The following is a 16,214-nucleotide window of genomic DNA, read 5'->3' on the forward strand; positions in this document are numbered from 1 at the left end:
CACTCAGGATGTTGTCCTCATCAAAGATCTTGCCTTGGTAGCGATGCTCATAGTAGTCATGGATTTTCTGACGCATGTCTGCCGGAAGCTTGTGGAAGGACATGTACTGCTCCACTTGTTTGTACTGGGAAGGCAAAGAAGACAGATGGATATCAGTTCAATGACAGCTGTCATTACTAACAAGTTAATGTGTTAATAATTCAAGCATATATTCCACTCTTATGTAAATGTTAGTACCATAGATAGATGATGGAAAAAAAGCAGAAGTTTTCAAAGTGCACCTAGAATAAACAGCAACCCCCCACAAAAATATGGTGTTCATACAGTCTGTATTTGTGTCTCTGTATTGAGGACAAGCCGTGCTCTCACATAGTCATAGTGCCATGTCCTGGTTCTGTGCGTAGGGAGGGAGAGATAGAATGAGGGAGGCAGGTGGTGAAAGAAAGTAGGAACAAGTACAGGCCTGGGGCTATGTCAGACCAAGGTAGCAGCTCCGATTATCTCACCCATGCAGGAAGCCCTGTCCTAATAGCCAACCAACCCATGATCTAATGTGAACTAGCAAGGTATACCTGATATCCTAGAGAGAGATTTAGCGTTTGCGTAGAGTAAGATCCAGATGGCACAGCGTGCATGACTGATCACATGATAATTTTTTGCATGATTTCTCTTTCATATTTCTTCATGATTTCTTTAAATCTGAATGGTTCACAGGTACATTGTAACCAACAGTTCTGATTATTAAGTTTTGCCATGCATCCAACCATGTGACATCAAAAGGATAACTTCAGGTTAGGTCCCCTAACAAGATGGAACAGTACAATATGGCCTTGACAAGTCCCCCCTCTTATATGGGGTCCCCTAAAAGTATCCTCCCTTTTCCGCCACTAACACTGCCCCTGTCTCCAGGTACTGTGTTGTGTAATCTATCCGTCTATGACTAGGCAAAGCTCCTCTGGTTTATCATTGGTGAACAGTGGAAGGACTTGCTGATTGTCACTGCACTCCTGTCATGTGACAGGAATGCTTCACTTTGTGAAGAAATGGCTTCATATCATAAAATAAAATACTCAGACTCATCCTCTACCATCATCTAATCAAATTAAGTTAGAATTATTACTATTATACCACTATACTTGTTGGTATAATATTTCCCCACGCACCTACCCTAATGGCTGACTTTGTTTTTGCCACAGTCCTCTTCTTTGCTCTGTTTCTTTGCAGTAACTTTGTTTCTGTGTCTTTTGAAACACTTTGTAAACTTTGTTTTAGAAATGCTATGCTATGCAGGTAATGTATCAATTTACAGGCTGCTAATTTATCATCATTACAGCTAATTAACCTGGAATTTCTCAATAACCTCACATTAAGTACACAGTAACCAGCAATAAATAAAGCTAAGGAAACAGATATAGTAAATTACTTGATCGTTTACTAGTCCTTACAGGTTCATTATTCTGAAACCACTGTAAGGAAACATAAATGATTGATTATTTTGTGTTAAAATATCATTGGTTATTAAGATATAAAATAGTGGTATATTTGTGTAGAGAAACAGTCAGGTGAGAGAAAGTATTGAATAATTTAAGCTAAATTAGTATTAGTAAAATCTTTGGAGAAATGGGCTTTTCTCAAAAACAAAAATGTTGCTATGGTTTTAAAGGGATGAACAAAGAGTTCACAAGAAACTGAAGCAAATGCTACTATATTATCCAAATATCATGATGTGTAAACTAAAATTGTCCTGGAATGCTAGAAGTAGAACTGATTCTGAAGAGGAAAATGTAGCTTCAAGATGTTAAAGTGTTTTGTTTTTTTTTCCTTTTGCTTCACTGGACAGCTTGGAAGTCACCAGGACGCCCATGTCATCAATGTGCGACAGAGACGGTGTGGACGGAGGTGTCTAGAAGGGATACTGGGAATTTCAGGAAGTGATCTCAAAAATTCAGTTGTGAGAGAGAGCAAGACAGAGACAGAGGCAGAGACAGTGAATGAGAAAGAATGAGAGAGAGAGAGAAAGAGAGAGAGAGAGGGAGGGAGAGAGAGACAGAGAGAGAGACAGAGAGAGAGAGAGAGAGAGCAGAATGGAGAGAAGCCACTTTATCCTCACTGCATATGCATGGATGGACTGTGATTTTGTCCAACATAGCCAGTAAAAAGGCCAGTAAAAAGGGTCCCTTGCTGGTAATTAATTGAATCTTAATGAGAATTAAACTAAAGGCAAGTATTGACTCACAGGAGAGAGAGAGAGAGAGAGAGAGATAAGGATACTTTAGCGGCTCATCCATTTTAATCAGCCACGGTTTACTCACACAGGTATACGGCAGACAGGGGTGTGAACAGAATCTTCCAAGCCGGTCGAAGGCCCTCGCAACTGAAAATAAACACTGTCTCTCACATTGCCTCTGGTAATCAGGGTAGAACAATTGTCGAGAGGCAACAGCAGCCGTGAGGTTGGTGGCCCAGTGGCAGGCTGCATGGCCAGCGTGATGCAAGCATGGCCCACAAAATGACATTTGTCAGCGTGAGAGAAGACGCTCGTGTCACGTCGTCTTTCTCATTGATTCCTCTCCCAGCTGCAGAAAGGTGATAAGGGGCCAGGGTTTTGTTTGCGGGAAATTGATTTATTCTGAGTACATAGCAGAAGTTGGAGAGTGTCTGACATTTTGGGTTTGAAATGTGGCCTCGAGATATAGAGGGTTTGCTTTTGGTCATGTCCGGTATGAGATTTGTGATGGCACAGAATAAGCACCAATACTGATCTGTCTTTTTTTTTTTTTGACACATATCAATTGATATTTCATTGAACGCATTCATTTCCGCTCGCACAGATTCTAAATCCTGTGTTATTGGTTAAGTCATATTACCTTGTCCTGAGCCTGTAAGACTATTGTTCTAGCATTTGCACAGTACACTAGCTGCACATTATAACGGAGCAATTTGCTGACTACACTTCCAAAATGAAATCAGATGAGGTCCACTACAATTCTCTCTCTCTCTCTCTCTCTCTCCCTCTCTCTCTCTAGAAATAGCCTAAGCCTAGTCAGTCCTACTCACATTGGGATGTGCCACTGGCACCAAATTAACCCAGATCTGTGGTTGCCAGTGGCTCTGTCAGTCATTGCTGTTGATATTCTACAGCCTGGGGGCTCTTTGTTGTCTACAAGAACAACATCCATGACATTTTCACATGCATTCTTACTACGGGGATATATGAGCTTCTATGTTAGCCATGCTAAATCATAATTAAATATTATAAAATACAAAAACACATTCGCTAAACATAATGTACTGTTTGTGAATAAAGGTGACACCTTGTGAATATGCAATGTTAACAAGGATTCTGTGATGAGAGAGCCAACCTAAGTAAGGCAGGCTTGGAATTAGTTTGACAAGATGTAAAAGATTTTGCTTAGTGTGCACAAATGGATCTTTAATTGAGCAGAAACAGATTTGATACCTTTCAGTGTTATCAACAACAGGAAACAATCGAACGCCTTTGTCTCTCTAAATGCATAAGCAGCTGAGATAACACAGACCCATATTGTATTCTCTACACAGCTTGTAAACACTCAAGCAAAAATGTTTTCAGAAAGGTTAATGCCACTTAACTGTGGCCCTGCTCCATCCTGTTTCCATTCTGGAAAAAAACGATGAGCGCGGCTGCTTGCATAATTGGTATGACAAAAATATACATACCACACTATTTACACTTTGAAACTGCAAAAATTGTCTCAGGATCAAAGCTTCCAAATGTTCATGTGTTTTCAGGAGATGTTCTTGATACTCTGATGGCTGCATTCAATTACGAGTTACGAGAGTTTGATATAATGTTGCATAAGACTCTACACCTTGTAATGAAGTAAGGTGCAGCTTGTACACGTCTAAAGGAATAATAGTTTCTTGGCTGACAGCTGCTGATTGACACACAGCTGTACGCTGGTCCACAGTCATCCAGCACCAGGGCATTGCAGCAGACATGACCACAAATACTCACACTCTCTCTCCCGCCTCCCTCCTTCTCTTCCTCTTTCTCTTTCTCTCAGTATCTCTTTCCACCTTTTATATCACAGTCTCCCTCTCTTTCCTCTTTTCTCCCTTGTTTAATCCCTTAAGGACTTTAGGTAACTCTCAAGATTAAAGACTGTGAAAAAGATGTTATTACTAGTCATAAGCAGGCAGGATGATTCTAATTTAAATAGAACCTATTGATAGACAATAATGAGTTCATTCTCTCAATTACTCACTTCATCCTTTCTTCTCCTTTAATGCTCAGTCTCTCCTCCCTCATCTCCTTGACTCTGTCCATCTCCCCAAAGTCACATATATCCTCTGTCCTATAACCATATGTCCTCTGTCCTTAGCTAACCTCTTGCCTCACACCTTCTATCCATCTCTACCCATCCCTCCACCACTCCATCCATGTTTCCCATCCCAGCTGTGGCAATGATAGATGAAACGACTAGAGGCTGAACACCCTGAACCCATCCCTGCTGCTCCTCAGCCTGCTCCCCTGATCTGCACAGCCATGCAGCAAATCAGCCCTGGCTGAATCCAGCTACACACTGGGGCTCTGTTACCATGAACATGGCATTCACAGCCTCTAAGTTGTCAGTTCAATGCCTGGAGGGATGTTGAAAGGATAAACCGGGATGTAGATTAAGCAGATTTGCTGTGAAGCAGATGTACATCACATACTGAGCAAGAGGCGTGTCACTAATTCAAACAGTGACTTCTAATGCCTGACTTGTTTGCTGTGGGCGACCTGCTGTCATTCACTTTCAGTGGAATGGGCTGTAGCATCTATGTATCTGGCTGTACCACTGTAATTCTGACTTATGTAAGGTGCTACATGTATGTTATTGTATGTAATTCAATTCATGTATGTAATTCATGTAATTCATGTATGTATGTAATTCATGTATGTAATTCAATTACTTCGTGTTGACAACCACCAGTACCCAGTGAATGTATGTATATGCATTCAAAATTATGTTTGGATGAAGGCATAAACAAAAGGAATTTCTAAAAATGTTCATATGCTGCATTTGTTGTGAGTAAAACTCATGCTATGAACTGCTATGAATCAAATGCCCATGCCACTCACAGGGGTGTCATCAGGAAAAATAAAATGTCATTCGTTGTTAGTTGTTTGTTTTGTTTTTTCAGTCTATAATTTCCTGCGCTGAGGCAGGCTGCCCAATCCAGCCCCATCTCTCTCTGTCATCATTTTGGAGTGCATTGACTTGTTCTGATCTGCTATCAGAGCAGTGGCAGCCAAGATAACACCTTAGACAATGACTAGATAGATGCTACTGATAATTAGTGTGTGGGAGAAATTAAATCTGTCAGAGGATGATGAAATAGAATGATTACCATTCCATGATCCCACTTGTGATTTGTTCCATAGCTGGCCTGTGATCTTGTCATGATGACTAGATTATACTCCTATAGTAGAAATTCCTCACATACCATGAACATTTCACTATTTTAATGTGGTTTTGTACAGCAAAGACACTCAAGGATATAGTATTTGTACTCTTGTTTTGCAAAGGCAGTGAATATAGATTGCATTTATAAGCATTTAACTTTTTGACTGCCATGTCAAACGCCATTACAACACTGAACCACAAATACAGGGGCTGGTTTCCCTACCTTGCATTGACCATGGGAGAGGCTGGCAAGGTCAGGCCATCATATTGGAATGAAACGATAACAGCTAATGCTTTTAGATGCAGGATGTAAATTAATAAACTGCTTGGTACATTTGAGCGTGCCTTGCCATAGTCACCGCCAAGGTGACTCTACCGCTGTGTCCTGCTCTGATAAGGATTCTGCCAACTACCTCCCACAGGATAATTGATGTGTGCTTTGTGTATCAGTCCTGGCCCAGTGTGTGTGTGTGTGTGTGTGTGTGTGTGTGTGTGTGTGTGTGTGCGTGCATTTGTGTGTATGTGTAAATGTGCATTTATGGTATGAGCTCTTCTGACAAACACAAATTTGTGGGTGTGAGTTTGAAAACACAAACGTCTGCAAAACTGAAATAATAATCATAGCCAATTTCGGCCAATGTTCCTAGATTGGTTGGAAGGTTTTAAAAATGCGTCCTGTGTCGAGTCATGCTATGTTGATAAAAAATAAACAGATTGTGTCTATATGCATGATAACTCAGAGTCGAACCAGTCCATCTCATCTTACGCCGACTTTGTTACAGTATCAGGTAAAGGTCAGCACTTCATTTTTAATCATACCCATGCTCTAAAGTGGATTAAGACATATCTAATATATATTATATTATAATCCCCTGCACTACAGCGGTATGCTCATGCAGATAGAATTGTGCAACATAAGCATAGCAAAAGTTTGGGAGTTAAACTCAGGTTCTTGTGTGCAAGTGCATCAGTCATATCCTTGTGTTCTGGGAATTGCCTCAGCCCCTCAGCGAGATCACAGATGGTGGCTCGGCTGAAATGCTGGATAATCACCCTCCACGCAAAAAATGATGTAATAGGGGCTAAAATGAAAGAGAAGAACATAATTTGTTCACTGGCAGCACCCAAACAATGCGGGGGATGGTCCCGCTGCTGACCTCCTCACCCTGCCGGAACTTCTGTGATCTGCTTGGGGGGAAAATCCTCTTTCCTAGCCACCACCCCCTGGATATTATGATCTGTGACAGCTCAACCCCTTGGTCCTCAGGGCCACTGAGAGAAGGCCTAATTTACTTAAGTCTAGTTCCTATAAGTAGGAGTTTTATGTAGTGGGAAAGAGCAAAACCCTCACAGTAATATTTTAAGACCATCCCAGACCAAACCTCCAAGGTCCCATGATAAGATAGATTTAAATATTAGTTTAAAGATATGTCAATGAAACAACATTCAGTACTGTGTAAACCCAATCTACTTTTTAATCTCACAAACACGGTAAACACTGTAGTATGTGCTACTCTTACCTTCTCTTGGTACTGCCTGCGCGAGGAGTCCAGTGATTGGATTAGAGCAGTTGCGTGGCCCACAAACATGGCGTAGCAGGTGGCGCCTACAATCATACTCAGCATGGTGATCCACAGGTCGGACATGCTGACGGGCGCCCGGGCACCGTACCCGATGCACAGCATGTGGCTCATGGCTTTGAAGAGGGCATAGGAGTACTGCTTGCCCCAGGAATCGTTCTGGAAGGATGGAGAGAGGGAGAGAGGGAGGAAAAGTGGAGACAGAGAGGGGGTGGGGGGTGGGGAGTTACTGCAAGGCAAGGCAGGAAGGGAAGGCTCTCCAGCAGGCAGAATGGAAAGGCAGGCTTTTGTTTGATGGATCACTGAACCTCCACCGAACATTCTGCCAACATACTCTTCATGCCTCAGAGCCTAATGTCCACACTGAGTGACTAAACTTTCTACCCTCTCCCTCTCTCTCTCTCTCTCTCTCTCGCTCTCTCTCTCTCATTCAGTCTTCAGCCTTTCAACGCTTGCTGTTCTTTTTTCCCCTCTCTGCTCTCCCTCCTGTCTGGCTCGCTCCAATCTTTTCCCATTTGCCACCGGGTGCAAAACAATTGATGGCTGCAAGTTCTAATCAAAAAAGATTACATTGCATTAGTTTCAGACGTCTGATGTATAGTTTCCCTTAAGCCTAGGGCATCTTTCACAGGGAGAGGCGCAGAGGGAGGGGAGGGGGGGGGGGACTGGCCTGGATTGTGCCTTCTCAGGTTCGATTATCACAAGTGTTCTAATGGGATTCAGTGTGTTGGAGGCAGAGGAGCAGAAACACAGGGCTGCGAGGGAGGGAACCCTGCTGCAGTCCGCTCCACACACACACACATCAACGTACAGCTATTGGAAAGCTTAGCGCTAACTCTGGCATCTGGCATCCGGCACATCAGCTTGAATGGATAAAAGTGTTGTCTTTTTAATTCTTTGTTAAAAATATATTCAAATGGCTAGTTGTGTAGCATGAGTAGATTTTTTCACAGTATATGGGACTTTTGAAGCTTTTAGGGCTTGAAAATTGACTGCTTCTATTCCAACTGAGCCTTTTTTCACTTTTTGTTGCTATGATCTGCAACCTCAACTTCTACAAAAAGTAGAAGTAATTTACTGCTAGGAGTCACAGTACAATTTAGACTACGCTTTTAATACATTACATGTCATATATGAGAGTGTGCCGCTTCTCCCCAGAGACCTGCAAAATCTCTAGCTGCAGTGAGCAATTGAACAGGCCCAGCCAGGCTACATCTGTGAAACCCAGTAAGCTCCATTCTGGAGACAAATGCGACAGCTCTCTGGTACATCCTTGTAGCCACAGCCAAGTTGCTGACTCCTCCAATAGTTTCCCCCTCTGTGAACAAAAAGTGCTGAGGGAGCGTTCTTTTCTTACACAGAATACCTTGTCTCCCCAAAACAGAATAGCTAATGAAAGAAATATGAAGCCACAAGAAAATACAGTTAATCACTGTCTCTCCCACAGGCTGACATAGTTCCTCTCGCCAAGTAGTTATATCCCACATCCCATTATGTCCAAGCACTGGTGTCTTTTTTCGTGCCATTCTCTGTTCTGCTTAACTCCAAAGTATTCATCAGCTGAGATTTAGTAAGTGAGTGACTTCACAGCTAAGCCATCTGTCCTAGCTGACTCACCTATTCAAATGAATTCCCGTCTCCATGCTGATAGTTGTTTCTTTCAGAGACTGATGAGAAAATTAGTTGATAATTACACTTGCCAGCCTTAATAAAAAAAAATTGAATCCAGTTTGCTGGACTTGGCAGTTTCAAATTTAACACCACAATTGCATCAGCTCACTCTGGTGAAGTGATGTGATATGAATCTAAACAAGGGCTTAGCCAATATAAAGCTCAAGCGCCATATAAATAGCCACCGATCTTTCCACAGCTTTCACAAAAGTGGAAATGTTTGATGCTATATGTAGAAATAAATATTTTAGTATTGTGGAAACACAACACACTCCCACACACTCAGTCAACCACCCAGCGACACACAGACACACACGCATGCAACTCACCCAACCATGGAACTGCAACAAATGCCACACACAAGGTCACGGGCCTCACAAACACACAACTGGTGACAACCGGGCCTGAGGTGTCCTTTGACTTGTGTACATTTAGCACATGTGGTTGAGATGGCGGGGAACTGTTTATTGAGCAATACCGCACAATGCTTGTGTTCACGTATGTGTATGTATGGACCACTTCGAGCACAGAAATGTAATTTTGCCATGGAACAAATAGTAAGGTGAAGAGTGACTCATTGCACCCTTTTTTGTTTGTCCTTGTGGTGGGTGCATAAGTAAATACAGCAGGAAATGTCTGCACTGCTCTTTCTACTTTTTTGCACGTTGCTACATAATAAACACCAAGCTAATGATCGTGATCATGATCTTGACTTATTATCTTTTGGAGTATGGGTTACATACTATTGCCTGCCATGGAGTTCAAATGGAAACAGCTCACTATGATCAGAACTAGTTCTACTGTGTATAGTAACAATAAACACCAAACCAAAAGCAAAAGCCCACCTACTGTGCTTACTTGAGGCTCTTCAAGCAGCATTTCTTAAACCATGATATAAAAATGTTTCACAGGTACTGTATATCTCTAGTGGGTCTCCACCTGATGAGATAACTAGCCCTCATTAGTTTGCAGGACGTCATACTACATCTCATCTGGGTCCTCAACTAAAACAGTAAATGTATCATAATTCTATTCTGTTTCACCTGATAATGAGTTTATTCCTTTCTATTCTTTTCAGGTCCACTCAAGTTCAATTCTCTAACCATCACAGCAGATGTATACAATAGTTTTCAGTTCCTCCTAGCTCTCTCTAAATATCTCTTTTGCTGGATGCAGCTCACATCAGATGCTGCATATTCATGTTTCAGTAGCTCTGTTATTTAAAAGTATTTCACAGAGCAGTACGGTAAATTCTTGGATTCCATTATGAAATGCATTAAAACTAATCTCAGCCCACGTCATTGCCAAAGTATTCTAATTAACAGCTTAAAATCTACTTTAATAAAAAAGCTTTTAGTATTAAAATGGGAAACACTACCTAATTTTAACCAACATAATTTTGTTTTACACGTACTGAGACAGAACTGAAGAGGCATAAACAATACTTTGCAAAAACATTTTCTATTGTGGATAATTGGTGGAATTTCCTTTTTGAAACTAAAATAATACACAATTTAATAATTAACCACTTCAATACATTATTCAAATACAATATTTCTATAATTTCCTCAGTCCAACAAGCCCAAGACACAACATGTAATTGGTTATGTGACAGTGAAGGCAATCAATAATTCACCGTCATCCCAATGCCAGAGATGAACACTGATTCAAAGGCTGTCCTAGTATCACTGTAGCATAATAGATCGGTGAAAGCATAGGCAGATTTTCACTGTATATACAGTGGTGTTTGGGATTGACAGGATCATTTTAGATTTGAAATGCTAACATGAAAAAATATTATTTCAATTTATAACACAAATGCGATCAAAATTAGTCACATTCCTGTGGAAATTACACTATAAAGAGTCTTTTAGAATGTGTGTGCATATATAGATTTCACATTTTTGTTTGTTTTGGTACAGAATTTCATCATATTTCATTTTTACAAACATTTCTCATTGCTTTCACTAAAGAGAATGCTGTAATTTCCTTAATATGGTTTCCCATATTTCACAAGGTGAAACAGTGAATGCGCAAACAAATTCACCATTATCTGATGTTTTTTCATTACTCAGTCATGTAAATCTCTATAAACCCAGCAAGCTGTCCCATGCATGAAAAGCTGTTTTGAGCAATTTTTATTTATCAATTACATAATCAAACCACAAGCTGTTCTCCCTGAGCGTGCACAAATGACACAACAGCCTTTGAACACCACAGTGAGGAAGTGAAAGGATCTCCAGGCTCACTTGGGTATCACATATAGGTCGGCAAGATGAGGATTCACAGCAGCAGTGTATCTTACCCAGAAACCACTGATTTAGCTGATGGCCACACATAACAATAGTGATCTTGTGTCCCAAATTGTTTCACCAGAAAACCGTATTTTCACATTTCACTAATCCTTTCATTCTCTGGCACAAAATGACCTTACAGAGAGAAACATTTTACCACCACTAAGCACAGCAACATCCCTTTTAATAATAGAGGGAAAGAAAAAAAAGGTAATCGTAACATAGCCGAAAGGCCTATATCTCGGGTGTCAGCCAAGGATTTTGTTTTTTTTCACCTGATGTGTTTCTATTCATTAAATGAAGAGGTAATTGTGACATTTTAAATTTTTGGCCTATAATGATAATCTCTTTCCCGGAGTATTAAAGTGCACAATTTCATTTTTTTTCCCTTATTGTTTTTTTAAGGGCCATCTGTGAATTCTAGGGAAACACCCAGCATAGCTAAATAAAGTGAGAATTTCCCTGACAACAGTAATCAATACCCGCTAATTGTCAGCAAGCAGTGTCGAAGGGGGCTGAGAGGTAAATAACACACCCACCAACTTCCAAAACAAACACTATAAAACCAAATAGTCCAACAGGAGAATGGAGAAAACCTTGATTCACACCAGGCAAAAAGGAGTCTCGCTTTCTACTGAGATGAAACCGGGTAGTCTTCATGGTGATTGAAGTGCCATGTGAGAGAGAAGAAAGTTTGATTAATTCATAAACTCTAGACTGAGCCAGGCTATTGGAAGTGACTCATTCAGGGGTTTGGGGAGAAATAGATGGGACAGTAGTGGGAGGTCCAAGGACAAAAGAGGCCAGGGAGGGTGACTGATGCTGAAGGGTGGTTATGCATGGTTAGCCAGGCCTCTCTGGCTCCGTCTGTCTATCTATCTGTCTGTCTGTCTGCCCATCTCTCTTTCACTCTGTCTCTCTCTCTCTCTCTGTCTCTGTCTCTCTCTCTCCCTCTCTCTCTCTCTCTCTATCTCTCTCTCTCTCTCTCTCTCTCTCTCTCTCAGGCATTAATCCTCCCCACACATCCTCAGTGGGCTTCTGCTCAGCAATCAAAATTCAAATGAGCCTGGACAAGAACACCCCCACCCACAATAAGCACACACAACCATACAGACATGTACATACACACACACACACACACACACGCACACACACACACAGACACACACACACAGACACACACACAGACACACACACACACACACACACACACACACACACACACACACTACCCCATACTCCTACGCACATATCATCCACACATATGCAAACAAACCAGTAGCCCATAACCCTCTCACCCCAGCTAACACAGTGACAGCAGCATTATCTTGTCTGGTGATTAAGTAAATGCAGCTTCCAAAGAGGAAGAAGCTACTCTCAGGCCATTAGTCAAGAAGATAACCGTCCTATACCCTGTTCTGCACCACTCAGCAGTATCTGCAGTCCTCGCTGGCCCCACACTCTTCCTCTCACAGCTGGAGAACGAAAGGAGTGAGGCAACAACAGAAACATGTGATGCAATCTGACTCTTTGGCGGATTAAACTGCTCACTCATGAGCAAACAAATGCAGCTAAGGCGAGAGTGAGAGACGGGAACTTTGAAGACAATATCGTTCACCTGACTGTCACTCCCCTCACAGGCCAGAGGATGAGATGAAGTATTTATACCTTGTGAGGAGTTCTTTTGACATTCTCTGCCACCCTGAAATGTGTGAAGTAAATGAACGAGTAGAGAGGAGAGGAGAGGAGAGGAGAGGAGAGGAGAGGAGAAAATATCACAATGCCAGACGCTGCATGTCATTTGTTTTCAAATGGAGAACTGCATTATGATGAATGGAAGAAAGGGAGCACATCTGCAATAAACGGGCGGGAGATATTATCAAGATTTTTGTTTATGAACACTGATGCGTTTTGATGGTGTGAGGAGAGGGATGCTGCATGCGGGCTGGGCTTTTCACTTTGTATTTGCCAGACCTCAGTCAGACCTCTACTTCAGCAAGGATCCACAGGGAAGAGATTCCACCACATCACACTTAGTAACCACTGTGCTAGATACCCGTGACCTGACAACCTAGAAGTCCTAAGGTTTTGATTCCTATCCACATCTCATTGCTGACAAAACCTCTGTTTTTCAAACCTGGGACTATAGATTCACAAACTGTATGCTAATGCTACCCAATGGTTAAAGAAGTTGTGAAAACGTATTATTCTGAGATTTGAAAGCATTGTTATTGTCACAACGGACTTGTACTGCTAGACTCTTTTGTCCAGACTATAGACACAGCATGTCACAAGAAATCTTATATCTCATCCCTATATGTCGTGACACATCTTTGTAATAGCGTTTCAACATATTGTATCATCCTATAGTTTCATCTTTACCATTGGAAGATGATTTAAATATTCAACACATTTTCAAACTAACCTATAAGCTTCCAGTCAACAGATTTCCCCCAGTAGCACTTTATTCAGCAGCCTTTCTGCCATCTCCTGCTATAGCTATCTTTCCACAGCACAAATGATCCTTCCACACAGGAGACTGCAAATTAGCCTTTTACTTAATTCCCAATTCGTATCGATTTGCATTCACAATGAAGGAGAATATGTGCGATTCATGCCAAGCAAGAGGAACACAACACAACACAGATGCAACGAGTCGTTTACGTAAAAGTAAATGTGAATACAGACTGTTGCCGATCAAAGGGAAGATTTAAAATCTCTGCTGCTGTAGTAAATGTCCGAGGCGGTGGCAATTTGCCTAATTTTGTGTAAATACCCATCAGCAAGGATGAATTATGATATACTTGTGTGGAAAATTATTTAATTGCAAATAATTTTGGTGCAAATGGAGATGGATAATGTGTGTTGGGGTGAATAACACATGTTAGTTGGGATTGGCTCACTTGGGCAACTTGGCCCTCATCGCCTTAGAGCAAAGATAAGAGTGGGATACTGAGTCGTGATGCTGAGGAGAGCTGACATTTGCACCTCCAGTATGATGCCTCTGAGCAGTCAGTGTGCATGTGTACTACAGAGATGTTTGTCGGAAAGAGGGAGATGAGAAGGCAGAGATCCTGGGGCAAGCATTTACAATCAGCATTACCCAGGAGGCCTGTACACACTTCTACACTATCTCATCCCTCTGAGAGGAGCAACCACGGTCCATTTGACCCCGACTCAGAGAGGGAGAGATAGAAAGACAGAGAGAGAAAGTGTGCACGGAGGGAAATGGTGATAGCATGTATGAAAAACCATAAGTGGATAAATAAGGCAAAAAAGCTAAGGAAAAAGAAAGAGACTTGTGGTGAGGGAAAATGTAATCAAGTTTGCCACAATGGAGTCTTCACATGTGAAGGTTTTGAATTTCCTTACTTGAAATGTGTAACCATAAAAAATGCAGCACAGTACTGCCCCAATACCAGTGGTATATATTTACTGTCTGCAGCATTGCCTCATTAACTTATGTTACTTTGTAGGTTTGGCAAAACAATAACAGAACAGAACAGCAGGTGGATGGGATGTACCTGTAATTCAGATGTATAGACAGACTCCCATCCCAATCCCCACACGTCCAAGCTCCCTCTCCAAATCAATCTGACACTAAATCAATTTCCCCAAAACATCAAGGGAACACAAGAACAGATCTGTTTCTACATCTGTATCTCAGAGTTCAACTCCAGGAATTCTCGCTGTGGTTTTGCCAAACTACATTTCAATGAACACTCAATACACTCAGTGCAATCAATACGTCAATATAAAATAAAACACTGTAGTCTAGAAAAAAAAAATCAATGTGGTACTTTCTTGCTAGACTGTTCAGCTAGATATACTGTGAATGACTGAGAGCACTGCTGCTTAATTCATGTGTACATTTGTAGTGTGTACAATGTAAATGAATACTGTATAAGACAAATGAGCCAAATAAGACTACATCCTATGAAATCGCAGTGCTGAGAAACTTGGAGCAACAGTGCACAGGTCCCTTTCCCCCTGTAAACTAATAGAGGAAATAACGAAGCACAGAAATTTGCTCTTATCCATTCAGGTAGATTCATTTGAGCTTGGCATGATTTTATAACCAAACTGATCTTTAGATGTACAACAGTTATTAGAACATTAAAACAAAGGATTTGTAGTTTTTTTTCCATAAAGCAAAGTACTGTTGATTTGTTAACATTTTCTTCAAATAATGCAGAAGTACGTACAGCTCCATTTCCCATGACTGAAGTCCCAGTGGACTAAGACACTCTGGCTTTTTTGTTGTTGCTGTCAATTGCCCATCCAACTCTTCACTAAACACCATAACTACACAGCAACTAAACTGCAACTGCTTTCAGAGTATCTGTATGTGATCTACTGACAACACACCTGTAAGTTGGCAGAATGCTGTGTTCAGTGATTCCACAGATACATTCATACATTCACCAAATATGCCAAAATAACAAACAAAGGAGAAGAGTGAGTAATACTTACAACCATACCGTTTAGGGACACCCAGCAGTCAGGGGGGAAATCTTGGAGGAGAGGCACCAGAAACTGGAGACAGCCATCCCAGTGACAGAGAAGCAGCATCATCCCTATCAAATTAAATATTCTTACCACAGCACTAGCCAGGTCATAGGTCATATGGAAGATCTGTGAAACAAAGAGAAGGAGAGAGATAGAGAGGAGAGAGAGAAAGAGAGAGAGAGAGACCTCAATTAGTCATCTTAAAGTTTTGCTCACTCCTTTTTTGCATGAAAATGTACAATCAAAACGTGATAGGGGTCCTTAAACCATGTTTAAGTGTATTGTACAGTGCCATAAAGTGATTTGCAAACTCTAGCAGTCAACATGAGCACACAGTTGTTAGGGTCCAGTTGATATTTCTCAGTATCTTTGAAAAAACACATGCTGTACTTATAAAAGCAATGTCCTGGGCATTGTTACTCGCAAACTACAAAATCACCTCTGAAGTGGAGGACATGGTGTGCCTGTTTGGCCACCAGAGAGTTTGGTTTGCCGCCAGTGTGTCTGTGTGCATCTCTGCACTCACAGATGTTGAGCTATTCATAATTCAGCATGGCCTCTGTCCAAAACAAACTGACCAGCGGAGGAAAAACACGTAGCAAATGCCTAATGGTTGGTTTGGTTCCCCACAGCGAGAGACGTTCAGGGAAATACTGAATGATCAAGGTAGTACGGCCCTTTGGAATAGTCAGCCTATAAGTGTGTTTAAATGCCATGAGCTGAGGCAA

At 41.4% G+C, this 16,214-nt stretch overlaps 1 protein-coding gene across 1 annotated transcript in view; it reads right to left on the minus strand.

Moving 5' to 3' along the window:
* The window catches only part of LOC139652363 (potassium/sodium hyperpolarization-activated cyclic nucleotide-gated channel 1), a 66,956-nt gene that overhangs the window by 18,119 nt on the left and 32,623 nt on the right, over positions 1–16,214 (minus strand). Inside the window, exons 3-5 of the mRNA XM_071529418.1 lie at positions 15,451–15,612; positions 6,953–7,171; positions 1–124 (exon numbers count right to left, since the gene is read on the minus strand). The exon at positions 1–124 is cut by the window's left edge and continues 23 nt beyond it. Coding sequence (XP_071385519.1) covers positions 1–124; positions 6,953–7,171; positions 15,451–15,612 — 505 coding nt within the window. The remainder of the gene's footprint in view (positions 125–6,952; positions 7,172–15,450; positions 15,613–16,214) is intronic.

The sequence above is a fragment of the Centroberyx affinis genome, unplaced genomic scaffold (genome assembly GCF_046629955.1).
Source record: "Centroberyx affinis isolate AG114_WGS23_722 - 3 ecotype Tasmania unplaced genomic scaffold, CSIRO-AGI_Caff_v1 ptg001787l_1, whole genome shotgun sequence".
NCBI lineage: Eukaryota > Metazoa > Chordata > Actinopteri > Beryciformes > Berycidae > Centroberyx > Centroberyx affinis.